The sequence below is a fragment of the Maylandia zebra genome, linkage group LG4 (assembly GCF_041146795.1).
Source record: "Maylandia zebra isolate NMK-2024a linkage group LG4, Mzebra_GT3a, whole genome shotgun sequence".
In the NCBI taxonomy this organism is placed as follows: Eukaryota; Metazoa; Chordata; class Actinopteri; order Cichliformes; family Cichlidae; genus Maylandia; species Maylandia zebra.
This window is the reverse complement of record NC_135170.1, coordinates 14463006-14490372: the sequence shown is the minus strand read 5'-3', so window position 1 is coordinate 14490372 and position 27367 is coordinate 14463006. Positions and strand designations below refer to the sequence as shown.

General features: G+C 46.4%; 1 protein-coding gene and 1 long non-coding RNA gene across 2 annotated transcripts in view; one reads left to right on the top strand and one right to left on the bottom strand.

Moving 5' to 3' along the window:
• Positions 1-842: 842 nt before the first annotated feature.
• The window catches only part of tnrc18 (trinucleotide repeat containing 18), a 44141-nt gene continuing 17616 nt past the window's right edge, over positions 843-27367 (bottom strand). Inside the window, exons 4-30 of the mRNA XM_024802165.2 lie at positions 25290-25397; positions 23083-24858; positions 20880-20967; positions 19883-20112; positions 18667-18813; positions 17897-18081; positions 17143-17554; positions 15963-16940; positions 15733-15878; positions 15517-15650; positions 15267-15380; positions 14979-15159; positions 14573-14888; positions 13714-13926; positions 10919-11083; positions 10024-10478; positions 9477-9611; positions 8715-8856; positions 8505-8622; positions 7771-7846; positions 7527-7635; positions 7136-7252; positions 6581-6733; positions 4212-5971; positions 3872-4108; positions 3625-3699; positions 843-2820 (exon numbers count right to left, since the gene is read on the bottom strand). Of these exons, the coding sequence (XP_024657933.2) occupies positions 2614-2820; positions 3625-3699; positions 3872-4108; positions 4212-5971; positions 6581-6733; positions 7136-7252; positions 7527-7635; positions 7771-7846; positions 8505-8622; positions 8715-8856; positions 9477-9611; positions 10024-10478; positions 10919-11083; positions 13714-13926; positions 14573-14888; positions 14979-15159; positions 15267-15380; positions 15517-15650; positions 15733-15878; positions 15963-16940; positions 17143-17554; positions 17897-18081; positions 18667-18813; positions 19883-20112; positions 20880-20967; positions 23083-24858; positions 25290-25397 (8777 nt within the window). The 3' untranslated portion in view covers positions 843-2613. The remainder of the gene's footprint in view (positions 2821-3624; positions 3700-3871; positions 4109-4211; positions 5972-6580; positions 6734-7135; positions 7253-7526; positions 7636-7770; positions 7847-8504; positions 8623-8714; positions 8857-9476; positions 9612-10023; positions 10479-10918; positions 11084-13713; positions 13927-14572; positions 14889-14978; positions 15160-15266; positions 15381-15516; positions 15651-15732; positions 15879-15962; positions 16941-17142; positions 17555-17896; positions 18082-18666; positions 18814-19882; positions 20113-20879; positions 20968-23082; positions 24859-25289; positions 25398-27367) is intronic.
• LOC143418342 (uncharacterized) lies at positions 25749-26294 on the top strand. Its single transcript, XR_013098298.1, has 2 exons — positions 25749-26029; positions 26113-26294. It is a non-coding gene; the product is annotated as an uncharacterized LOC143418342 (long non-coding RNA).

Here is a 27367-nt window from a genome sequence, read left to right as displayed (position 1 = left end):
AGATTCATTTTTTTTTAAATACCAATAAACTAGCAGCACATTATCAAACTTTCTCTTTTACTCTGTGGCTATCACATCTGGATTATATATATATATAAATGCATATGGAATTGTTACTGTGCTGGCACTGCTGCCACATTAACAACAGGGACATGTGGGGTTGTCCTCCAGAGTGACTTAAAACATGATATATAGGGTACGATAAAAATTAGACAAATCTAGACATAAGAGCTCAACAAGAGTAGAAAATATTAAACCTATTGAATATCAACAAGACAATTTTTAAACTCTGCAGCAAAGCAGAGAGGGCAACATGTTTAAAACCTACATGTTTATACAGCATACAGCTACCATACACTGCATGTATACATACACTGATATACTGTATGCAGAAGATACGGTTATATCCAATACAAATTATACACAACAAAGTAAGTCTGTTAAGAGCTCCGGGTCGGTTGGATAGGTTGCAAAACCAAAACACGATCATAAAGAAGGCGTTTTCCCAGCAGACTGGGAGCATATCTGATTATTCCTCCTGAAGGTGCAGGACTTGGGGGGGAGGGGGGGGGGTGTAAAAGATTTGGCGAATTATCATAATCATCATCATAAGGCCTGGGAGAGTAAGGCCTCTCAAAATGCTCACAATCCTGAGCACGACATTCAACAGTCTCCCACTAAAAAACGGTGAAACGAGGCACACAGAATTAACAAAAAAAACAACAACAACAACGTCAAAACAAGACGAATGTGTCGCTGCTTGTTTCTGACGGGGGAACGGTGGCGTGCAGAGAAGAGACGGTGACAGCGGCGGGAGTTTTTTTTTTTTTTTGGGGGGGGGGGGGGGGGGGGGTAGTAAATACTTTAAGAAAACATACAAGACTCTCCTCTGCAGCGGAGCTCATTCAAAGTGCACTCTTGTTAAAGATGATTGCTTGGAGGGCAAAATGTGATTAAAGAGGCTAAAACGATGAACATCCATAAAACAGCGGAAGCAAAAGTAAAAAATAAAATAAGATGCATCCAAGCGCAGGACATTTGGAGGTTGCAAACGCTGCAGACTGCGGAAGAGGAGTGTTAAAACTGAATTATGTTGATCTAACGAGTGCTGGCAGCTCCGTGGCGAATATCAGAGGCATGACCTTGATGCTTCTCAGACCGGCTGCAGCGCTCACAACCCTAAATAAAAAAACAAAACCAAAAAAAAACAAAGGAGGAGGAGGGAAAAAAATCCACCCATTGGGAATCCTGCACTGCTGATACATTAGCTTATATCGTGTAGTACATTCACAGATCTCCTTTTTCATCAAGTGTTGTGGTTTATTTTTTTCTTGGTTACCCGTTTTGTTTGTAAAGTAAAAAGAGAGGTGGCCTACATTTCCCAGGATGCTTTTATTTTTTAAAAAAAAAATCCAGACAGGCCTTTAAGGCACCACATCTCATGTCTGCGCCTCCTTTGGGGTCCACTTCTCCAAGCGTTGAAACAAAGCGGGCAAACAACAAAATGCAGCACACTTCCACAGCAGCTGCTTTTGTTTTCTAGTGTTTGCGTGTTTTCGGGGTGGATTTTTCGTCTCCCCCCCTCTTTAAAAACAAGGAGCTCAAAGATGAAAATGAGAAGTGCTTTTAATAGTACAAGATCCTTCCTCTCTCTTTAGCCTGAGTCTCTGAGGGAGCAGGAAGTTTTTAGAAGCACACGGGCAGTTTTGTCTGCCCAAGTTAGGATTGTCAAGGGGGATTGTGTGGAAGGAGGAGCGTTTAAATTAAAGACAGATAGATTTTTAAGTGTTTTTTTTTTTTAGGTGCTCTCTGGTAAGGAGGAGTCTACCTCTCTCTGTGCATCTCCTTCTCTCTTTGTCTGTCGCTCCTGCTGTTCTGTAGATACATTTATATAACTGTAACATGACTGTAACATCACCACAGCAACATAATCACAACATCACACCAGCGGGGTCCGTCTGTCCGTTTAGCCGGAGCGTGTGTGGGTGGGTGGGGGGCAGGTTTGGGGGTGGACAGACTGACACAGGCCTGCATCTCCTGCATCTTCATTCACAGTTCATTAAAGCTTCTTGACTGTTTACCTCTTTAGAAAAAAAGTACTCGGACATAAATCTATTAGATGAAAATAAAAACACTCATTATTGTCCTCTATATAACTGTGTCACATGGCGTCTGTATTTACATTGCTTTTGTGCACGTGTGAGCGTACGTGTGTCTCTTTAGACAGGGTGCATTTACTTGTAAAAGGAGACCGAAGTGTTCATGCGTGTTCGAAAAGCTTTCCCATGAACACAACAAGGAAAACAGAAGCGTGTTCATGACGTTCGTGTGTGCAAATGTTTCAAGAGACGCGTTTCTTCTAATACTGTCTACATAGTGTCTCCAGTTTCTGTAGTAGTAGCTGTTCATGACTGTCTTCTTAATTTTTTGCTTTTTTTTGTTTTACTTAAAGTGTTTCAGAGCAGTTCTGTTCATGGAGTCTGTGAAAAGATCCACCGCCAGTGAAAATCAGTGATTTGACAGGTTGGGTACTGACTCCTTCCCAGTGAGGTCCAAAGTAAGCCGGGTCACAATTTGGTTTTATCAACTCGTAGTGAGTTTCTCTTTTCTTTTTTAGCAGATGACTGGAACTCCATCGGTGTTGAAGATCATCCCCGTGGTGGGTTCGTAGGTGCCGGCCAAGTAGTAGAGGTCCTCGCTGTCGGCGTAGCGGCGAGTGTGGGTCATCTGCTCGTACTCCTCCACGCTCACCACCAGGCACTTGTGGCTGACCGTCTGCACGTCGTTCTCGTCGCTGTGAGACGACTGGTAGAGGGCGCGCTGCGACAGACACAGGCTGTGTTTACTGCTTTTGTAGCCCACATTCATCAGACAAGTCAACACTAACACATAAATGGTAAATAACAACAAAGGCTCATCACCCTGACTGAAGAAAACGAGCCACTACTTCTATAGCTAAGAGCCCAAGAATCAAATACTTGTCCGTTATTGAGTTCAGCAGTGGCTCATGCTAGACTTAAGGGTTAAGACTCTACAATAATAGAGAGAAAACCTTAACAATCAGACCGTTTGAGCAAGTATTTTGTGACAGCGGGAAGGAGAAACTCCCTTTTGACAGGAAGAAGCCTCCTAGAGGACCCAGCTCAGGGAGGGGGAGCCATCTGCCGTGACGGTGAGTTATTATATAACTTGTCTTTTCTTTCTAGTGCCATTTTATTTTGTCCTAAAAAAACGATTATTATTGATCTCTCAGTTACAGTGAGGTAGCAAAGAAAGTTAGTGTTAGCATGCTAGCTAAAATGGACTAGCTTTGGGATTACAGCTGGTGTTAAACATTGTGTTCTGGCTAATACAGATTGGCAGTGGCTCAAGACTAGCATGCAAAACATGTAGCAAGACCAAATAGTAGTGAATTTTTTTTTATAGAAAGTTATTTTATTACAAATAAGAAAGAACACTGTATGAAGTTTTCCTTTTCCAACCAACAGGATTATTTATGGCTGTATTCAGTTGTATTTTTCCTGGTTGTGAATCCATTTAAGTACACTTTGTCAGTTTGCCCATACTGGAATAAGCAGCAGTAGAATATGAAGTCTGAAGTTCAGAGATAAAACTTTTCCTCACCTCCATAAAGTCTTTCCTCTGGATGGAAGAGTGCAGAGCTGCTGGTAAAGACTGACCGCATATCTGATCCCAGTTCTGCAGAGGAAGCAATCTTACACTTAGGACACAAAGCTGGAAGCTCCTCAAACACTTACACATTTTTATAAACCTCTATATAAAAAAGAAAAGAAAAAAAGAAAAAAAGTGTAGTACATTAACGCTGTCTTTCTTTATAAACCTTTGATCAGTGTTGAGCACAAACTTCTACCTTCTTGTCTGTGAGTTTCTTGCCGGGGTTCGTCTCCTCTGGATGATAGAACCAGTTGACCCTGACCACCATGTTGCTGCCCCAGGACTCCCACATGCTCTGGATGCGACCGATGAAGGGCAGGTTGGGGCGGCCGGCGGACAGGAACACTGCACAGTCCCCGATGCGGATCATTTCTCTGCCACGCACAATGGCTTTGTAGAAGAGCTTCTTTGCCTTGCCCTTCATACCGCGTCTCTGGAGGGGCCACAAAGGACATGTTGGTCACAGAGTGAAAAGAGCGATATCTACATTTCATTAATTTTTTTCCTACATGATAGAAAAAGATTTTTCTCCTCACCTGAGTGGGTTTCCCAAACCACTTCCAGAGCTGTCGTGCAGGAAGGAAAGCTGAAATTTTGGGCCTGTTCTCCACACTTGGAAGCCTCTGACGTTTAGCCAGCTCCTTAGTCGTGGGAAGGTGGACCCCCTCTCTCCTCTTTGGCCTCCCCGCTTTCCCCTCTCCTCCACTGGGCTTTGGTTTTGGAGGACGACCCCTTTGTCCGGAGCCCTTTCCGGTGGCTGGCTTAGCCGGTTTAGAGGGAGCAGGAGCAGCAGCTGTTGGAGAGGTTGAAGGGGAGGGAGACTGCGGTGGTGGAGACAGTTCTTCCTCCTCCATTTTCACCTCAACCTCTTTCTTCACCTCCTCTTCCTCCTCTTCTTCTTCTTTTGCTTCTTCTTTAGGTTTATCTTGTTCTGGAGGCTTCTGGACTGAGGCTGGTGGAGGTGTAGGAGTCCTCTCTTCATCTGAGCTGCAGGAGGAGTCGTCAGTCGACGAAGATGATGATGAAGATGACGATGAGGAAGAAGATGAGGAAGAACCAGAGCAGGATGAAGACGATGAAGAGCAGCTTGAGGTGCATTTCTTCTTCTTCTTCTTGATTTTCCCTTTCTCTCCTTCTTCCTCCGAGTCTGAGCTGCTGCTGCTCTGAGATTCCTCTTTCATCTTTCTTCCCTCCCTCTTCTCCACCTCCTTTTTCTCCTCCTTTTTACCTTTCTCCTCTCTTGTGTCCACCTCCTGTCCTCTACCTCCACGACTGTCTGCCTTCTCCTTAGCCATCATTGGAGCTTTGTAGGTTGAGTCCTTGTCTGGCACACCAGTCTCACTACCCGGAGCTCTCACTTTAGGCTTTAGTAGCTTTTGATTGGCTGTGGCTGTGCTAATGGGGGTGTGGTCTCGCCTAACTTCACGACCTTCCAGCAACATCAGAGCCTTCGTCTTCTTAGTTTTAGGGGAGGTGACTCCTTCGTGGTCAAGCTTCACGAGGGGCTCTGCGGAGAGAGACTTCCGCCTCACATCACCCTGCCCAGAGCTGGTCTTGGGCCTGGAGATGGAGCTCGGCCTGGACGACAGCTGGTCGGACGGCATCTTGATTTTAGGTCTGGGAGCCGAGGATGACGATATTGAAGATGATGATGAAGGTCTGGGAGTCAGAGAAGAGCTGGTTTTGCCTGCTGACAGCCTAGAAATGGGGCTGGGCATGAGTCCCGAGCTTAGGCTGGGTCTAGAGCTGCTGTGATGGTCTGAGGAGGGTTTGGTTTTAGGCGAGGAACTAGAAGTAGGTCTGGGTGTGGATGACGCAGCAGGCTTGGATGCAGTAGACGAAGCAGTTATACTGGGCCTAGACATTGGCCTGTTTGCAGTAGGACTGACATTGCTGTTATTCTCCCTCTCTCTGCGCTGGCTGTTGTACGAGCTGAGGTTTGGCTCGCTGTACAGATCCACAGTCAGGACCTTACCGTAGGTGGAGGGGTAGAGCGAGGGAGGGAGAGAACGAGCTGCTTTAGAAGCTGGAGGCTGCGCCGGACTGCTCTTCCTGGGCACTGGACTGGAAAGCGTAGGGCTGCTTGTTGGGGATGTAGCAGAGCTCTTTCGGCCTGGTTTTGTTTGGGTTCCCAGTGTTGGCCGGGATGCAGGGCGGGGTTTCTCCTGAGCCGGTTTCTGGACAGAGGAGGGTCGCTCCTGGGCGGGCTTGGCTGGAGCCTGGGGTCTTTCAACTGGCTGGGTGGAGGAAGGTGGAGGATCAGCTTTCTCCCGACCGTCTGAGTTCATGGAGCTCTCTGTGGGGAAAAGAGGAAAAACAATACAAATGTAATTTTATTTCCTGCTTTACTCCGCATTTGCTGACATTTCCATTGTGTGGCTTCGTGACTTTTGTGGTCTGCAGCTCGTCATGCTGAGCAGGGTAGACAGATCAGCAAGCAAACGTTTCTAAAATGAAAATATTACATCTAAGAACTGCTTACCCAGTCAAAACGTGGCAGCGTCAGCAAATCGGACAAGCGGTGTGCTTTTTATTACAGTTAAAGCTACGGGCTGCTAGCTTCACAGAACAGCACAGCAGCAGTTTCAGTAAATTCATTAAACTGACATCAGAGATGACACACATGGTCAAACTAGAGATGTCTGACACTTCTGAACCTCAAGCTATTTTTGCTGGTTCTGTTGTTTTAAAAACGTGACTCATCGAAAGTGGCCTCTCTCATAAATGCAGAAAGAAACCACACAGAAGTGTTTCTGTTATTATCTCTGATAAACAAAAAGTCTCAAGCATGTAAAAATGTACGCAGAGACATTCAGCTTTGGGAATAAAAGTTTTCTATCAGAGTAAAGCAGAAAGTTGAGGAGTTCGAGACAATGTGATGGTATTAGTACTTTGTTTGGCTCACCTGGTTTGGGTTTGGGTTTGCGACCAGGTTTTCCCTTGATCTTGGGTGTGGTCTCCTCTGGCTTTGCTCCCGCCTCTTTACCCTCTTTGCTGCATTTGCGGACCCTCCTCCTGGAACAGCTGGCCACGAGCAGAGCCGGGGATGGTTCGGCACCTTTACAGAAGAAGACAAGGGTTTAAAGTTTGTGCTTTTCACACTTTTAATAATGAATGCAGGAGATTTCAGGGGGCTGGGGGCTCATGTTGGTTGTCTGCAATGTGCAAACTGGGCTAAGATGTTTAGGATACTGTTATGTATGAGCATACACTCTACTGTCTTCATCCCCTCAGGAAGTGTTGGAAGCACCTTGCTTATTACAAGTTCCCAAAGAGAAACACGGGGATTAGGACTCAGTGATCATTAAATATGTTCAGTTTTTTTAGGGAGCAATGTGCTTCATGGTCCCCGTTTTTCTCACTGCTCCCCTTTACTCCCCCTTCTCATTCTCCAAGACTAATCTGAGTGTCTCTGGTGCTAAACCTTTCACACTGTGTTGTGTGCATATTTCGTGCTCACAGTGGATCTTGTAGTCTGGCGGCAGCAGTCTGATGTGTGAGAGAGGGATGCGGCCCGTGTCGCCATCGTCAAACTCCACCGTGATGAGATCGTCATTCTCATCGATGTCTGAACTTCCTGTTTGGAAGAAACGAAAATGCGCAGGTCAGCAGGAACGATTGTATCTGGTTAGATTAGATTAAAAAGGGCTGATGTAGCATGTTTCGATCTGAAGTCAAGAACAGAATCCAGACCAGTTACGTTTCCTTTACAATCTCCAAGACAGTAACATCCCTACAATGAAAGTGCAGCTCTGCTAAGATCGTTTGCATTTGTTTGTGCTGCTGGCAACAATGTAACTTGCTTATGAATCCTATCATTGAAGTGGTGGCTGTTTGTGCTCTTGTCGCACCGTTGACAACAGTGCCGGGGTAAAGACAGCGGTACTGCTGGCTCCAGTAGGCAGCGATGCGGGTGCCCTCAGGGAGATAGCGCACGGATGGAGGCTTCACATCAATGATCTGTACACACAGAAGTAGGAACTCTTATATGGCAAGCTAAAGCATCAAACTATTTCATACTTCCCTTTGCATATGAACACAATACTTTTATTTTTGCTACTCTTTACACCTCACATATTTCACATAGATACTCACAGCCTCCTGGAGTAGTTGTTCCAAGCAGTAGATGTGCGGTCGGTTTCCTCGCTCCCCCTCCACCACCACACTGTATCTGTGGGAAAAGGGGAGTTGGTCAAAAGCTTGGGGTCATCGAGCAAGGGTCATTGCTTTAAACAACACTGTCAGACAGTCTCCTGAGCCACAGCAGCGTTCTTGGTAGTGTGAGTGGTCTCTTTGTCAGAACCAGAGCTTAGGCCATATCTTGATAGAGCTTGAAGTGTAGCAGATAGAGGAACCCACTCTCTTTACTATTGTTTTCACTTTGTGTGAGTGTCATTGTGGCAAAATGTGGTTTTGGTGGTACTTATTTGTAGCAAGAACAACCACAGGGTCAGAAATATCTGTCTAACATAACCATACAGGATCCAAATTAACACAGATGTGAAATTTCATGTTGACAGTGGGAGTGGGTCAAAAATTCATCAGTGAAATGTCATGTTTTTCCATGTTTGTGTGAATGCATGTGTGTGGTTAAAGCAGGGGCTGTCAAACATAAGGCCCGAGGGCAAGAATTGGCCTGGTAAAGATCCCAATTCGGGCCACTGGACGACTTTGGACAACGTGATGGACAGCATGAACTTTTAGGCTTTTCTTGTGTTTACAACTTTTACTGAGAAAGCTCGCTTCAAACTTTTATGTTAAGCTAAGAAGGTGTTCAAACGTGTCACATGTTTTTCCCTCTACTTACAAGTCTGCTAATGCGTACTCACATGTCAGGGGAGTGTACAGTGTTCACATGTCCTGCGTACAGTAGCTGGTCGTCCATCGGGATCAATACTCTGAGTCCGTCCACCAGAGAGTCCTTATCTAGCACACACTGCACTGGAGCTGAACACAACACCACCCCAAACAGTAATAAATATACATGCTATCATTTTAGCATGTGTGACAATCTGAGGTTCGAGTCTGCGGGCACTGACCGGGAGTCGAGGCACTCTCTGACACGCTGCTGCTTCGTGCTGGGAGGAGTTCGTCCTCGCTGAAGCTGCTGTCTTGGTTGTGTTCGAAGTCTTCGTCTGCCGCCATGCTCTCCATCAGCCGGCTCACCGCACCCCTGGAAGGCTGCAACACAAACAAGCAGATTTGATTAGATTCCCAAAAAACCGTGATGATGTTATTTTCCTTACAATCAAATTATTGTGGAACAAGAGTGATTCCCCCTGCGACACAGTGGCTTTTCTACTTAATGTTGACTTGTGGCACTCCACCAAATCACCAGGCTGACACACCACAAATGAACTTTTCACACACAAACAGTAGCATATTACAACACTTATGCTGTCGAATAAACGATCTCCACCAGCACAAAGAGCCCTGCACACACTTCTGCTTCCTTTTCCAAGGCAAACTCAAGTTTTGTCTGGCGGCAGATGGTGAGAAATACAACACTTTGGCAGAAATCACACAATTAGGTTTACTCTTTCCCCTCAGTAACAAAACAAAAGTGTTAAATCCAACACAAGCTATTAGTTTGTTTCTGAAGACCTTTTGATACTGTACACACACACACACACACACACACACACACACACACACACACACACACACACACACACACACACACCCGCCAAGCCTCAAAGTACCTTTTGCACTATTAGGTCCAATAACTTTAAAGATCTGGCTTTGTCCTTGTCAGCATAATTAAGTTTGCATCTTTGCAGCAAATTTATCATCATACTGACCTCTCTGGCTTTGGTCTTGGGTTTTGGTTGACTCTTACGTGCCAGGCTGAGGCTCAGCGGTGCAGGGCTGTCTGTGACTGGACTGCACAGAGTGGACGGGCTCACAGGCAGAGGAGAGTCCTTCAGCTTCTTTTTCTGTTTTTACAACACAGTTAAAAACATGCATATGAATAAATTATGTCACCGAGGCTCTGTTGGGCAGAATCACATTGTGTACACACACACACACACACACACACACACACGCGGGGGGGAGGGGTGCATCCAAGCCGCCTGCAGTCGTCCTTTCTTGTCAGCAACACGCCACAGACAGCAGGGGAGTGCTGCAATGACTGAAGTAAAGGAAACCCTGCTGGCGCTCTGACATACACTCCTAAACACACACACTAGCAAACATTGCAATAGAAAAAAGGATGCGAGGGAGCAGGAGTCTGAACAAGGGGGCGAAAAGATAGTAGAAAAGATGTGGAGTGAGAAGAGAGGGGGAAAAGGTGTGATTTTGCTGTTCAGTCTGAGCCGGTAACAGCTCAGTGACTTCTTGACATACTTTCACCACGTCTTTCCCGTCTCTGCTGGGCTGAGTGGGCTTCGGTCTGGAGACGGCCTTCGGTGTGAGCGGTGGGGCTGAGCTGGTGGAGGAGGACGAGGAGCTCTGACTGGTGGAAGGGGTGGAGGCTGAAACCGTGGCATCGTGGAGAAAAATCCTCTCGCTGCGTCGGCGGTTCCAGCCCTCATCCTCGCTGAAACCTCCGAACCCAGAGCTGCTGGCGAGGTCTAAACTAAATCTCCGGGGTGAGCGAGGCGTAGGGCGTAATTTGGGCAGAGGTTTGCGTTTGACTTGCAGCGCCTCGTCTCGCTTGGTGGGGCTACTCTGGTCAACGCGGCGGGTCGCTGGTGGCAAAAGGGGGAGCTCGGGGGCGGAGCGTTTTCCGTGCAGCAGAGAAGGGAACTTCCTTAACCGCACGTCCGAGCCAGAGTCTGACCACTCGCACTCTGTTGAACCTGTAGGAGGTGAGGAGAGGGTCATATGATGGTAAAAACTCTTCCTATGTATCTCTCGCACATGCATAAAACTAGACTCCTCCCATAAACATCCAGTCATTAACGAACTGAAGTGGTAGATGGCCTGAAATCAATAACTCTGAATAGGAGTATTGATCAGTTTGAAACTAATACATAATTCAAGGGTGAATCGTTACACACACCCTTGCTGTGACAATTAGAAATGAATTAAAATTTAACCTTCAATCAATAAGAAAATCCTGAACGAATGCTCAGGTGGTGAATCTGCTCAACCACAAAAAAACCACAATAGAGTTAAAGGCCATCGGGGGAATGTGTGAAATCAGTTTAAGCAGAGTGAACCGGGTCTGTCTGCATTAAAACAAAAGGAGAGAGAAGGCACATCAGTTCACAGCTCATTTGTGTGTAAGATCTTTTACCCAGAGTGCTTTGCCTGCTGCAGTGTTTGCTGTCGTGGTGGAGGCTCAAAGAGGCCGAGCTGACAGGGAGCGCACTCGCCGCAAACCTGGCCAGCAGACCCAGCCCGCTCTCCTCACAACCGGGGTCGTTGTCTGAATCCGACTCTTCCTCGTCCTCGGAGGTTTCTGCATCAGAGAAAAGATTTCCAGCTCAGAGACAAATGTGTTCACGGCAGGAGGTCTGGACCAAAGGTCAGATCGCTTTCTACTGTTGCAGAGAGAGTGCACCACAGAGAGGGCTAATTAACAAAAGAAATAACACCGCTATTGCAGCAGCCCGGATCTTTAACTATGTGTCTACACAAGTACACATAAACACACACACACGTGTAGGCGGGAGAGAAACAACAGTGGAGAGAGAGGAGATCCACTGTCTGAACTGCCGCAGCCCGCCTTTATGTAAAGCTGCACGAGAAAGCAACAGCAAGAAAAATCAACCATAAACATGCATCTGAGCCCCACACACACACACACCACAGCTGATTTCAGAGGACGTTATATTGACTTACACTGGAAATCTCGTATAACCTTAGCTGTAGCTTGCCTGAACCTAATCCCAACCTAAACCTATCCTGAAAACATCACTTTACTTTCAAATGTATTCATTGCATCATGAGGTCCCATTAAGTAGTTATGTCCCCATAATGTAAGTGGTGAAACAGATTAAGGTCCCCACAAAGTCAGTAAGACCCGCGTGAGCTGACTGGGATATTATTTATTATTGGAAAAATAAAAACACTCAAAAACATCATGGAAATAAAATAAAAGCTGCTCCTCCTCCTCTGACAAGCCAGAAGAGCACACAAAGAGACACACACACTCAGAGTGTAGCATAGTGGCTGTTAGCTGCATGTAGCTGGCAGTTAGCAGTTCATGAACAGAGGGGGTTAGTGTTAACATGGAGGGTGGATACACAGTACATTTAAGAGCTGTAAAATTATTAAAAGGCTATAACTTTGGGATTTAAGTGATGCTAAAGCACAGAACTATAAAAAAAATGTTAGGGAAAGGAAACTCATCACTAGGCTGAAAATCAAGTGGTTCTGGATTTTTGTGTTCAAAGCCTCAGTTCTAAGAAGAATCAGAGGTGACTGTGCTGTCAGGTTTCCCTGGAGCATACCTGCCGGTCACTGCAGGGTTTTTAGGCTTTAACCCCAATTAATTGTACAGTTTACTTTCACTGCAGCTCGAGACAAGAATGAAAACATTTAAAGACTTGTTTCGAGGCTCTAACAGTTACTTTTAGGAACCAAATCTGGTGCACATGTTGTACTGTGAATCCACGGTGCGTTAACAGTAGCAGACAGACGTTAGGACAAGCAGGCACTGAGAGGACAGCCCTGTGAGGCCCCTTATGTGGTTTAATTATCCATGGTTATATCCTCTGTTCCAAACCAACACCAAATGTGTCTCTTTAAACTTTTACAAGCCATCAGTAGACATTAACTTGGTAGGTGGGGGTAACCATGGCTACCGCTAGAGCTCCAAATTGTGTGAACAATAAAAAAAACAAAACAAAAAAAAAAACAAACCCCTCCCCCCCAAAAAGTTAATATTCTCTGTAGGCATTTCAATTTCAGCATAGTCCATGTTAGTCAATAATAAAATTGAGGGAGGGGCACATCCTACTTACAGAGCAGGTGACAGGGGTGTGGCCTCAGACAGGGTGGGGCAGGGCAGCGCAGCGGCGAGAGCCTAGCCGTAACGTAGCCTGGCCTTAGCCCAGTATAGCTTAAGCAAAGCTTTAGCCACAGCGCAGAATGGCCATGGCGCGGTAGTGTAGGCTCAAGGCTGCGCTAGTCCTCGCCAAGCTTCTGTAATGTCGCAGTAGCAGCAGCACAAGCACATGGAACAGGCTGAGACACTTAAAAGCATCATGAGTAGGGCAGGAAGGGGATGGGGGTGGGGGTCAAAGGTGAGAGGACAGAGCAAGGTGTCGGAGACAGCAACGTAAAGGGAAAAGGGTTATTTGAAGGTTTAGTAGACACACAGGAGGAGCTCTATTGTCCAAATATCCCAAAATCACTCTTGGGTCATTTTTCCCCCAAAAACGTCAAACACCAGGCCACATGCTCAAGAAGCGTTAGTCTAAAAACAAAAGTGAAGCACGACAACTAACACTAGCATTACACATCTATTTTATGACCGTTTAAAAGCGCAGCAAGGAAATTATCTGTCCAAACAGACTGGGCTCTGTGTGCTCTGAATTCATCTTCTAGCTTTCCAAGTGTGAACCCTTAAGCAGAACAGCCATTTTCCAGCTATCCACAGGGATATTTGACGAACAAAGCACTTCAAAGGATGTGTGAGGTGCACTTGGGCAGCTGGACGTACTGACAGAGACGGACAGACAGATGAAGCAGACACAAGGACCACGGCGCTTTGCATTCTGTAGCAATCAAATCAACACCTTTAATAAAGCTTATAGATGTCAAACTGCAATACAATTTTATGAGGGGGCGAAAAATTCACAATTCACAAAATGTTCAATGTACAAATGCTACAAAACAGTTTGCAATCCAGGCATTAAAAAACACCGTAGAAATAAGTAAACATTTGTTTTAAAAAAATATGGCAACTCTGCAGAGAGGCCAGCAGCGAGAGAGGTAGAGATCGTCAAGCAAAAGCACAGTCTTAATAAAAAAAACCCAAAAAAAGCTGCCTTAGTGAAGACCAAACTAAGACACAAGCTCTAAGACACAGTGATGTCTGACTCGACAGCAAGCGGCGAATAGCTCTAAGATTTGGTCAGTAACCTTGGTCGAAGGAGTCGTCAGAGGAGCTGAGGCCCGCTTCCTCCAGCAGTAGGGATAAGTGCTTGTGTTTCTTCTTCAGAGATTTCTCACTGGATAGCAGGGATGTCGGCGATGAAGTAGACCGCCTCTTCCTGGGCAGGCTGCCGTGGGAGCGCGTCCCTGAGAGAGGGGGCCAGCCCCCTCGAGCAGAAGTGTGCTCCTCTGAATCGGAGTCTGGTGTGGAGAGAGTGCGGTTAATCATTCATGAGGTCATGAGGATGGAAACAAAGACTCAGACACAAAGAGAGTTTCCGCTTGGTTTCAATATCACAGCCTCACAGAGATTAATGTTTTATTTTCTAAACTAATGCAGCAAAGCCCAGCATATCTGGAACTAGTCAGCCGCAGATAATCTAACTTTCTACACCATCTAACCAACGAGCATGTGTCAAGAAAATGGGGGAAAATGCAAGAAAGCAAATCATTGCCAGACAAAAAAAGACAAGATTAGTGAGTGACCAAGCAGGTCACCCAGAAACTGATCCACATGTGCACCTTTAAATTGCTCTCAGTGGTTCTGATGCACTTTATCTGTGGAAGTCTTGCACATGCAAATCTAATTCCCACCACTTCAGACCCAACTCCCATCTCTACAGCACTTTTCTGTGTGCTGAAGCCAGTGACTGACAAATGTAAAATGACGTAAGTGGCATAAAACATGAGTATGTGCTGCACTTTTAATTTTCCAAGTCTAACCATGAATTATATAAAAAGTGACACTGTATCAGCATTAGCTAAAAGTAGGTCACTCTATAACTCAGGCTGTGTTGACAGTTGGGGAAAAGACACATGAAGCTACTTTTTGTCTCCAGGTACTCACTGTTAGAGCAGCTGCTGAGCTCTGATCTCATGGGAGAGAACAAAGCTGTCTTCTTCTGACCTTTCACTTTCCGGGCAGCGTCTGAAGCAGAAGCCTCGGAAGCCATCTTGTGTTTTCCTGCTTTGACCGAGGAGTGGATTCCTCTCTCCTTGAGTCGACTTTCCACAGACTTGCTCTTCGACTTCTCCGATTTCGTGCTGGAGGTGAATTTGCGTGATGCGCCGAGAGAGCCGAGCTGCGAGAGAGAGAGCGCTCTGTCGAGGTCTGACGCCAGCTGCTCCTGCTCACATAGGAGGCCGCGCTTTGCCTTTAGCACCTAAGACCATCACCATAGACTCATCATTAATTATACGAGACCAGTCTCATTACCCTACTGCCAAAAAAAATACACTTCCAGGTAGCCTACCTCCAGCGGATGACTGGTAGATGGCTCCGTGTCATTCCAGCTCTTCTTCTTTTTCTTCTTTTTCACTTTCAAGCCTCCACTTCCTGCCTCTGTCTCCTCTTCTTCTCTGGACACCCGGAACTTCTTCCTTTGTCCTTCCCCTGCTTCAGAATCCTCAGAGTATTGCACCGCCCTACCCACCCTGGGACAGAAATATCCACCTTTGCTGAATATGCATATAGAAAAGCATGCATAAAGGAGAACAAACGGCAAAAGCCAGCAGCAGATTACATTTGTGGGTTCACTCACTTTCCAGGCCTGCTGTCCAGTTTGGTAGGTGTGGCCAAGTGTTTCCTCTTTCTAGGTCGCCCCCTACCCCGTCTGGTCAGACTGCGCCTCTCATCTTCCTGCAGCTGGCGCTCACTGACACAACAAAACAATTTTAAGCGTGTGTTAGTCCAGGAGCGGAGGCATGGAAGCATTTTTCGCACTTTTGTGATTATTTCGCGTAGTAGTGACTCTTACAGCAAGTGTGCAAGCAGTGTTAAAAAAAAATTACCGCTTGTCTCTGCGTCTCTGGAGCTTGCTGAGCTCTCTCTGCTTCTCTTTATAAGTCTTCTGCAGCTCAGCCAAGCGGACACGGAGTTCCACTTCCATTGTGTCCAACACATCCAGAGGCAGTTTACTGTACAGCTGCAAAGAGAGGCAACGAGGTGAGAAACATTTCCTAAACCGGCTCATTTTCAATTGTGGGCCACACGTTTCTTGATCTTACCGGCTCCTCTTTCCTCTGCCGCCAGCTGTACTTCTTGTTGGGGTCCAGCGTTCTGGGCAGATCAATGTGGGATTGTTTCTCTATGGCCTCCAGAAGGATTTGTTTGCTTGCTTCAAGAAGACAGTCTAGACCCTCTAATGTCACATCTGGATGGGATGCAGAAAAAACTAAAATTAGAGGAGTTCATAAATATAAATAGCTGTTTATTACATCTGTTAGAAACTGCTTACCTTGCTCCTTATGGCTGTTTTCTAACTCTTGCTGAGCCATTTGGCTAAGCAGGGCCATCCCCTCCAGCGCCACCATCTCCATAGGTCCTGCAGTGCTGCAGCTTTCAATCTGTGGTATGAGTGTTGGGGCAGGTGGGGTGATGGATAGAGGATGGACGATCTCACTAGCTGTCAATAAGGCGAGCATCCCTGCCATGGGATCTTCTGAACTGATGACAAGTGGAAGTGGAGAGGTAGGGGCAGGAAGTGGATAGAGAGGAGGATCAACCAGACTTTCTTTTGGACTCGGAGCATCCAAGATGACTGGACTGTCTGGCTGTTCCTGTTCACATGAAGCGCTGGTGGTTTGATCTAGTGATGCACATGTCTGAGACAGTTCTTGTCTGTCTGAATCTGTGCTGATGCACTCTGCATAATGTGTTTGGTCTGGATCCTTTATGACCTTGGATTTAGGTTCAGCTTCTGTGAGTGTAGGAGGCTCAGAATATGCTGTCAGACATGAGTAAGCTGAAACTTCTATTTTGATTTGACCTTCTTCCTTCTCTTCCTCCCTGATTTCCAGCCCTCTGGCTCGTTGTGGTGGAGGACTAGGGACATGCAGAGGTAACGGTTGAGGCTGTGGCTTTGGGGGTTCCCTGTCGTCTTCATTGTCCTGGGTGACTTGGGCAGGACTACAGCTTTGCTGAAGAGGTCCGAGTGGCTCTGGTGTTATGTCAAGCTTTCCCTGCTCCACATCAGGTTCCTGTTTGAGGAAAGATGCCGACTTTGACTGCTCTAGCTTTTGAGGCATGATATCTGTGTCCAAAAGCCTTGAATGGAGATGGGCTGAGGGCAAAGGGGCAGCTAAAGCAGGAGAGCAGACACGACGGGGTGGGACAGCTTCTGCATTTTCCCCTGTGGGTGTTGGGATGTGATAAGGAGGAAAAGGTGAGCCAAATGGGGCCGTGATGGACTGGTAAGGATAACCTGGAGGGAGATCTGTCACAAAGGCAAACAAAAATATAAGTTAGAACTGCAAATTTGTCTGATATCAGGAGGTAGGTCTGATTAATTCATTGCTTAAGACACTTTATGTTTGGACTACCGTGAAATAAAAGTCTTATGTATCCACTCTAGCTGACATGATGATGAAAAGCAAAGATGGCTGCATTATACACTTGTTAGGTTGCTCCAGACTCACCGGCGTACATGCTTTGAAAGGGTGTAGAGGTCGGTTTCTGCCCCTCTCTCTGTTCCCTCTGTCCCACCTCCCCCTCTTCAGACATCTCTTGTTTAGGCCGCCGTGGCGAGGAAGGGGGGGGAGACGCTGAACGGGGTGAAGGCGGGTGAGGCAGGGGCTTCGGCGGAGACAGTACTCTCTGCCCACCTTCCTCTGACTTCAGTGTGGTCACTGGAGAGGGGAGCCGAGGCAGCGGGGTTAGGGACGATGTCGACGGGGTTGGAGATCGAGAGGAAGGAGGAGGTTTGCGGGGATGCAGCACCGGTGAGGGAGACGGGGATGAAATTGAGGAGGGTCTGGGCTTTGAGTCAGTGTTACGCTTGTCTGCTTTGTCTTCCATCTCTGGCCGGTGCTCACTGGCCTTTAGGCGCTCCTACAACACAGGAGAGGAGATATTTCTGACAGACGCACGCACCGTGTGTGTATGATGTGACAGACTCAGGATATGAATTGTGGGATGTGCTTTGTTTAGACTTTCCTGGCTGTATTCTTTTGCAGCTGCAGGATATGGCTGTTTACTGATCTTTACTTTTTGGAAGCGCAATCAAAGCAGGGAACTAAAACCCTACTGCAAGCCAATCTAATATTGTTTTGCTGTGTTTATGCCTTTATGTCTACATACAGCTGGATTGTACAATGTGTAATATTCATGGAAATGTCTTTAAATATGGTGTTTGTTGACATGAAGGTGCTTAACAGCACAAAGTTCACTCACAGCTATCTGTGCATTCCTCTGTAGCTCCAGGACCTGCGCTGTGTGCTGCTGAATCATGAGTAGCTCGTGTTGTCGGAGGATTTGCTGCTGAGAGAGGAGCTGCAGCTGGGCCGCATGCTGCAAAGTGCTGGTTGTACCGTACACACCCGACCACACTGGGGCTCCACGCTCCAGTACATCACCACCTGCAGAACAGCAGCCAGAGCCATGAGGAGAAAGTAAAATTAAATGTCCATTCAAAGTTTCTGCTTTTTACAAAGCAGTTTTTTCCCCACTTACAAAAAGATTTTTTTGGATATTCTTAATTTGATAAAGAATTATTGGAACTTGGGTTTGTTTACTACTGTGATACTCCACGTCCTTTTTGTAGCTTTTGGGCACTGAGGAAACCAGCTGATGTAGTTTTAATATAAAAACTGTTGCCTTGTTGCATTGCTATAACTACCCCATGCACATTAGGTGTTACTCAACTGTAAAGGAAAACGACTGAAACTGAGTTGAGTATGTACAAGGGGAAAAGAAGTACAATGCACTGCTACAGGATCACAGATACAGGGTTTAGGGTGGCTTATGGTCAAAGAATAGCCTCAGCTGATGGCAAATTATAAAATGAAGCCAGAGAAACATGAGTGATTTTCCATTTTCATTTGTTTACAGAAAGTACAAACAGTAACATCTGTCTGTATAAAAGTGGTACTCCTTTGTTTTCGCTCGAGCAAGGCGGAAGCCAACTTGCACTGACACTTTTACAAAGACAACAGCTTTCCTACCATAGTGTGGCAGGTGTTCGGATGGGATGACGATTAGCTGTCCAGACTGCGGATCTCTGGCAAACTGGTAGGGAGGGGGCATCGAGCCTGGCAGAGAGGGTGGGTAGCCTGGGGGGAGGGTCTGGTGGAGTGAAGAGGGACCCAGGCCTGAATAGGAGGGGGGGAGAATAAAAGGGTGAAAAAAATGGAGGCAGAAGTGCGAAAAACGTCAGATGAAAAGAAGCCAAACTGAATCCAACATTTACCCAGTGCTATTCTTCATTCAGTATTTATACTTGCAGTGAAAGCATAATGGAATCACATGTGGGAGCGTGCACTGAATTTAGCTGCTTGAGAGAGTATTTTGTTTTTGGGGGTTTTTTGTCCTCCGTGTCTAGACAGAGAAGGCCCTTTGGGAGCTTTGCATGACCATGTGTCTCAGTGTTGCATGTTTTTAAACCTTACATGCTTATGCAAGCATACACGTGAGTGAGTGAGTTTGCATCTCTGTGCTGTTATTTCTGGACAGTGTGCGTTGGAAGAAGAAGGTCTGGAATGTCCTGGAGAGACCAGGAATGTCTGCGGCACTTGACTCAACGGGGCTGCTGCTGATTGAACCGCTCGACGGACAGACAACACCAATCAGGAAAAGCCACGTGTGAAAAGCTAGACAAAGCATGTGTGCTCTACGTTTAGCACCAGGTGTTATAACGCTGACAGACAGTAAGATAGAAATGATTCTGAAAGTGCAAAAGCATACAGAGTTAAAACCGCTAATTCCTTTAACGGCGTGCTGTGCTATCTGTCCCACATCTGGGTGTCTCCTTCAGTGCTCAAGGAGCTTATTTAAAACTCCAACATGTAAGGTTTCCATCAAACAAAGCGACTGTAACACACGTAACATGTGTTTACCACTTTGTTTTTAATGCAAACAATAAGTAAACTAGGGCTTTCTGTATGATTACTTCCAAATAATCCGTTAAATAATTGTTTACTCTAAACAAATAAATAAATGTTGAAACAACAGTCAAAATAAAAGCAGCACAATCAACAATGTGTCTTTATTAATTTTCTGCAGCTTGAATAAAAGATTCATTATTTCAGCTTTTGTTGACTTTTCTCTTGACATAAAGCACAAAATTATTAAAATCGCCAGTTACACAACTGAGTTCCTCAACGATGTTACGAGGGGTTTGAGGAAAAATCTAAAGTGTGAGACAAAAGCACATCTACATACTGTATGGAGAGCCAGAGAGCCAGACTGGGGGAGCTCCAGACCGGGGTATCCACGAGTGAGAGGTCAAAGTTGAGGGGTCAGGAGGCCATCGTCCTGCCCCTGCCAGAGCGGCCCCTCCAGTGACCACAAGGTTTGGGGTCATGAGGCTGGATGTCATCATACTGGGTGTCAAGCCGCTAGATAGTGGGGCAGGGTGCATCTGAGTAAACTCTGCAAGTTCCTTGGACTCTCTAAAAGGAAACAAAATCCGTTTAATAAAAGGGACAACCCCTGAGAAATGAAGGCAGAGTGGAAATGCCAAAAACTTCAGTTTCAAGGACAGCTCCAAAAGAGTCAATCCCAGTGGACTCCCATAATGCATTCGACTTTACAGCAGAAAGAAACCAGTTTACAGTGTGCTACATAAACATTTTTAACCACGTTCATAACAACGGTACACAGTAAGATTTTGATTTTGTTCAGGCTTAAAATTTTGCATTAACAGGAACATGACTTCTTTGACAGACAGGTGGATGCAAACTGGCTACCTGCTCTGTGCTGTATCAGCGAATCTGAGTGGCTGAACTGGACCTCTTCACTAGCATTTTTACTGGAATTAAATCTGTGCTCCAGTTTTGGTGAGTAAAAATTCTAGTCCCTTATTTGTTCCTTCACAGGAATTAGCAGGAGTCTGTGTCGACTGTTCGGGATACAGCTCGTTAGCTGAGCTTGCTCATAAGTTTGAACTCTGCACTGCAAATATGGTCACATGTAGCACCAAACTCACAAAGTGGTGAAAACCACAGAGTTTAAGTCACAAAGCAACAGGTGACACAGTTGATTCTTCCACCCTTTATATACAGGCTACGATTTTAATTTAATATTGTTTAAAGAAGAGACCTGCAGGTGGCCCAATAGACTTGTTTAAACATGATTCATGACTAATGAGTAACTGGGTTACTAACAATAAAAAAAAATAATAAAATAAAAAAAATCAATAGCTGAATTACTTCCCCACCTGAGCACTTTCTCCTGCTCACGTTCGAGCCGGCCAGCCAGCAGTCTGTCATTGTGGTGGCGAGCACGGTCCTCTCCACGTTCTTCATCTACACATTCAGGAAGACGGGAAGAGAGAAAAGGATTCATCATCACATTTTCTTCGATACTACACCATAGAAGAAAATATGATGGGCTATAACAGCCATATTATGCTACCTGCTACAGTGCACTCTACTATTGGACATCTCTCTGGTCTATAGTAGGGATGAAAAAGGAAACTCTGGCAGGTTATAAAGTTGAGCACGATGGGTGACAACAGAGAACAGAAGGGGAAAAATACAAGGTGACAGCGACTAAAGGTGGCACAGCATGTCATAATGAGCAGAGAGGCTACAAAAAAAAATCATTATGTTAAGCTTCATTCTCCAAACAGAGTGTGTGTGCACACAAACTGTACAAACACACACAGAAATGGAGCGACGGCTCTCACTCCAGCTGCCAGCTCGCATCAATTATTAGTCTAGTGCCGCAGGAGACACGTGAACCTGCCATCGCTGCCTTACTACTGCATACACAGGGCCTTAAACCCATCCTGCTTACTATGAGAGCCAACGGCAAAAGACTGAGGAGGAAGAAAAGAGGAGGAAGGGGAGCAGCACTCAAGCGGGCAACCCAGAATAAACATGAGGGTCTCCTCCTCTCTCCCATTAACCCTTTTCCATCTCATCAACGCTGACTGAGGGTCCCCAAGCAGCAGAAGGTTTTATACATGTGTGCCAAACCTTTCAGTCATATGAGAGAGAGAGAGTGTGTGTGTGTGTGTGTGTGTGTGTGTGTGTGTGTGTGTGTGTGTGTGTGTGTAGCCTATAAAAGGACAAGAGACTTTAACAATCCCTGACATGCTCCACAGGAAAGGGTTCTACACTGTTACCAAGGTTACAAGGAGCCGGCCCCACATGCTATCCTTTCTGTATCAGGGATAAACACTGCGTGCCCCCTCTTCTTCCCCCACATTCCTCATTGCTGTGCTTCCATCTGTCTCATACTCTTCTTACTTTCCTGACACACTTTTCTCCTCCGGTCCATCAACCTATTGATAGATGGTCTCTCCTATCATTAGACCACTTCGTGCTTCCTTCCATTTACACATCCATCTATTTCCAGTGTAATTCTTCTGCTGTTTATTTAGAGCTCCTCCTAGCATGAGGGACTGAGGCTATTAGCAAATCAATCTGCTCAAGGAAGGAAATGACTAACTCCCCCCCCCCCCTCCAATCGCAAACAGGGATGCACTGCATGTGCATCTACAGTAGCTCATAAATACACACAATTCCTAATATACACACAGTCACTCAAGACTGATCCATTGCTTAGCAACGCAGCCATGGTCTTATTGTAATTCAAGGCTTGTTTGTAGCTTTTAGCTGCGCTCTGTAATGACATGTTTAATGCAGAGGGGGGGAACGAGTGGAGAAAGAGTAGAGGGCCCAGAGGTGGGACAAGGGGGGAGTACCTCTACAAAACCCTTTTCTGAAAGGAAAGAAGGGTGGGGAGGCAGAGAGATATTCAACTCAATGAAAAGAGCAAGAGAGAGAGTGAGGCCGAGCTGTGGGAAGATAGAAAGAGCTCAATGACACACGGTGCTGAGAAAGAAACAGAAACAAGGAGATGGAGCGGGAGCACTGGAGCTGAATGACCTTGACGTCCAAGAATGGAGTGTAATATGGCAGGAATTGCAATGCAGCCATAATTAGTCAAATTGTGGGGGGGGGGGGGGGAGTTGTTTTTAACCATTCAAATCATGTTGCACGCATGAACACCTCAGTGTCAAACAGGGGGCTGAGGAAATAAGACTTTGAGGCGGGAGAAAATGAATCGTCTATTATTCATAGAAACCAAAATGAGGAATCATTTGCTCTTGGTTCATTTAACTGAAGGGATCTGTGTTCCCTGCAGAACAATTCAGAGAGAAGCCACAGTGGAGAGTTGAAAGCACAAGCACAAGCAAATACATTTGAACAATGTTCTAAGTACACTTGATTTAACTTGCCAGTAACTTTAAAATATTGTGTTATCAGTTCAGTGAATGTGACTCCTGGAAGTATTTTAAAACCCACACTGAGTGCAATTTGCACTCAGATTTGTACGTCTATCAGTCACCAGGAAAAGAAAAAGAAAAAAAAAAGGAGTTTTTAGCTGAAGAAGACCAAAGAAGTACTGACCTTTAATAGCGGTTTGCAGCAGGGGTCTCTGTGTGTCTGAGCTCCCACTCGTCTGTTTACTGGTGGCCCCGCTGTCTCTCTGCCGAGCCACAGCAACAGCAATCCCAACCGGAGGGTGGCGCACCTCGCCCTCACCTTCCCGACCAAAGGAGCGGGCACTGTCGGGTCGCTCCTGTTCTCTCTTCAGCTGAGGCATCCTTAATGCTCCTGAACCACCGGAGCCAACTGCTATCCTATCCCTCTCCCTTTCTCGCTCTCTCTCTTTCTCCCTCTCCTTTTCCCTCTCGATTTCCATCCCAATGTTCCCCAATCCACCAAAGGGCCCTCTGCCGTCCGTGATGTTCCTGGAGGAACCAGGGCCTTCAGCAGCAAAGTTTCCACTGTATTTGATCAGGCTCTGCATGGCCGAAACCTCTTTAGAATCCGAACCCAATCCCCCACCACGCTCTCCACCGCTGGAACCCCCTGGTCGGTAGAGTGCCGATGGGTCCAGGTAGCGTCTCTGACTACCCTCTTCGCTTGCACGCCCGTGTCCGTGCTGGGAGGAGTGTGTTTGGGGGGAATGGCTGTGGGTCGATTGTGTGTTGCTGTTGTGTCGATGGGATGTGTGAGGGGACTGTGACATTCGCGTGTGTGTCTGCTGGCTGTGGGGAGAAGAAAGCGTGTGTTGGGCTGCCAGAGCAGCCATGTGACTTGTAGCGTATTTGGTCACCGGACTGATAGGATTCCACTTGGGCTCTGCCGCAGATCGCTCTATGCCTAATCTGTTTGAGTGTTTAGAGATGTCCCTGGTTTCTGGGCTGAACCTTGATTGGATGGAGGAGAGGGATGTGTCCTGGCTTCGTTTACCAACGGAACCATTGGAACAAATCACAGAACCTTCCTCTCTTTGATTGCTTAAATCGCCTGAGTGGGAGAGCCGAGGATGCTCCATGAGGATCTTCTCATGAAACCTGTAGCTCTCCCTCTCTCTGTCCCGTTCATGCTCCACGTCTCTGTCACGCTCCCGTTCTCTGTCTCTGTGTTTGTTGTCGCGCGCTTGTGATGCTATCTGGATCGGCCCCGCCTGCTCATCATAAACCTCCACAGAAGGCACATACGTAGGTGCGCTTATGCGTTGCTCCCTGACAGACTCTCTGGTTGTGGAAAGGTGGGGTGCTCCAGCTGCTGAGGACTGGAGAGCAGGAGGAAGGACATAGGATATGTGGAGGGTTCCAGCTGACGTGGCTACAGAGTCATTCCTCCTATGTCTCTCTGAATGAGGGTTTGAGTTATTCGCATTAGAGTTATGGTGGAGTCGAGAGCCGCTATCCTCGTCCCGACTCCCTCTGTCTGGTTCTGGTCCATGAAACCTGCCTGTTCCTCCACCCCCACCAGGAGGGAAGGAGGTCTGTGGAGATGACAGCCTGGATCTGGGCTCCACTGTGGAAGGCTGGGAGTGTGACTTTTGCTGGTGTAGATGGAAGGACCAACCATCTCTGTCTCTTTCTGCGTCCCGGTCCTTTTCCTTCTCTCGTTCCCGTTCCCTGCCTACCCTGCGGTCCTCCTCACCTCTCCCGTCCTGTGTCAAGTCCACCACGCTCTGCGGCCGCTGCTCCTCTCTTGAACGTTCCCGCTCCCTTTCCCTGTCTCTATCCCTCTCTCCCCGATAAGACCTTTCCCTCACCCCTTCCCGGGATGTCCTCTGTGGGGGTGTGGAGCTGGACGGGGTATTGGAGGCAGCAGACGGGGGGTGGAGAGGTGACTGCCTCAGGGAGGATGGCAGGTAATATCCCTCTAGAAACACAACATAACACACAAGTCAGACAACACAAACAACCACACAGCATGCTGACAGATGATGAAACAGATGATGAAGGCAGAGTACAGCAGCATCCTGCAGCACTCAAGCAGAGGTGAAAAATAATAATAAATATTTATGTGTCAACTTGCCAAGAAAACGTAACAATGCAACAGGCTTATAGTAGATCGGCAACAGCCGAATGACAGAAGAGACATACATTATAGTGTGAAAATGACAAAGGAATCAGGGCTAAATCTGGTGTTGTATTTCTGGCCAGGGCCCACAACTAAATAGGCTTTCACACTATAATAAAAAGGTTTAGCACAAAACCTACTGCTGCTGATGTATCACAGGATAAGGCAGAATATGTACAATAAATTCAGGCAACTGGTCTTTGTGAATGTTGTCGGCGACAGATACTGACCTTTATGAGAATCATAGAGAGGGTGCTGGGAGAGCGAGGGAGGCTCAAGGTGCCCCAGGTGCCCCAGGTAAGGGCTGGAGTACAGGCTGCTTGGAAGAGGGGGGTAGCCTGAAGACACAGAATGCAGGTTATAGAAATGATACTGAAAACACCAGAAAAGTTCAGTTAATTAGTGTATAAATATAAAAGGTAATTTTGTTAGCTTATCCTCTGAACGTCAGTCCTGTTGACTCATGCTGATATTTATCTGTTGTGTCACTTCCACTTTGCACCGGCTAAATGTTCAGTAATGGCATTTATCTTCTTTACAATGAAGATTTTTAGGGTCAATGATTGGCCAAATTCTCATTCTGTCGTGGTCTGGGTGGTTTTCCACAGCATCGGCTCCTCCCCACTGGGTGGAGTCTTTGTTGTTCCTCACCTGATGGCAATCGGACCAGCAGTATTTATGGCCGGCGCACTCAACTGGTCTTCGCCAGATTATCTGCCAACTTTAGTCAGTTCTCGGCCTCACGTCCGTTCCTTGGTGACTAATCGTGTGTATTAACCGTATCTCTGTTTTTTTCGTCAGCCTCTGAAAACCACCTACCAAGCTCTCCTGGATACCAGTTTGCTGCCACCGGTAATCCCTCTCCGTTTTGGAGCTGCCATTTTCTCCTGCCTGCCTCCCTGCCTTGCATGCAGCACCCACCTGGACCTCTCCTGCCTCCCCCCTCCACGCAACCCCCACCTGCAAGCTTGTAAGACAGCTCAGTGTACTATTTTTTAGATTCACTCGCAACCCTCTGTGGGATTCCCCCGACTGCTCTGTCCTCTGTTTCAGTGCCCGGGCCCGCCACAGTTTTCCCTGCCCAGTACCTGCACCCAGTTATCCCTGCCATCTAGTTTTCACCACAGTATTTTTCTCTCGCCTCAGACATCTAGTTTATGTTCATTGATTCTAGTCTGCACTTTCTGTTAGCCTCTGAGCATTGTAAAAATAAAGTCTCTTTTCGTTACACCTCACCCCTGGCCTCCGGTTTTGAATCTGCGCTTGAGTCCATCCCATGTCCACGGGCCACTGCGCCTGACACATTCTAACCCATCAGGTAGAAATTTCTCAACACTTACATGCTGACTGCTCTGATTAGTCAACTTTGAATCTATTAGTTGACCTGGAGATAATCAGTCTTTGACTGTTTGATAATTCGTTAACAGTTACAGTCATTTTATTGTAAAATCTGAGACCTTTGGGTTTTGGACTGTCGCCCTGGACTCTGAGACGTTACAGTCAGCTGGTCTGAAGCAATACCATGTATGAGGAAATCACAAGGAGGCATTTCAGATCATTACATCATTCTTTCTTCCTCTTAGTCATGCATTCAATGACTCTTGCTTTGATGTTTAAACATTTCAGACTGTTTAAACTGGTGTTTGTTTAACTTGTAATGATTGAGTTACTGTGTAATGAGAGCAGTTTCTACAATTTTATCCACTTAACTTATAATCAGTAATCAGCTGACATAAGGACTGGAGATACCTTCGTTTTCTAATGCTCCAACTTTTCAAAGTGATTCCTTTAATATCTGCTGACTTTTAGAGAAAATGAAATCAGAACGTACACATGAGAGGGTGAAATTCAACTACACGTGCGTGTATTTATTTGGACACTCAGTTAAGTGGCTGATCAGTTTTCTTTTTGTCCACTGAATTAAATAATCAACTTCAGCTCCAAGAGATTTAACCACACTATCAATTGTGACTCAGTTTCTTTTTTTTCTTTATAAAACATTTACAGCTGACCTCATGTCACAAATCACTGTTTGTGGGTCAGCCTGGGTTGCTGGGCAAGAGTCTCCCGACAGCCAACTGCTGCTCTCAGAGACCAGATCTTAATATAGACAAAGGTTTGTGTTTGGATTTCTGTTAGGACTGAGCTGGCTGGTGTCACCACGTTAGGCCATAAGCAGAGGAGAAAGAAGAAGAAAAAAAGGAGGGTGAGGCATTCCTTGTTCTCACACTCCAGCCATTCCAAGAAGTATTAAAGACGCAGTTGCCATTCCAGCCCAAAAGCAACGGCGGCAGCGCAGAGGTATAAA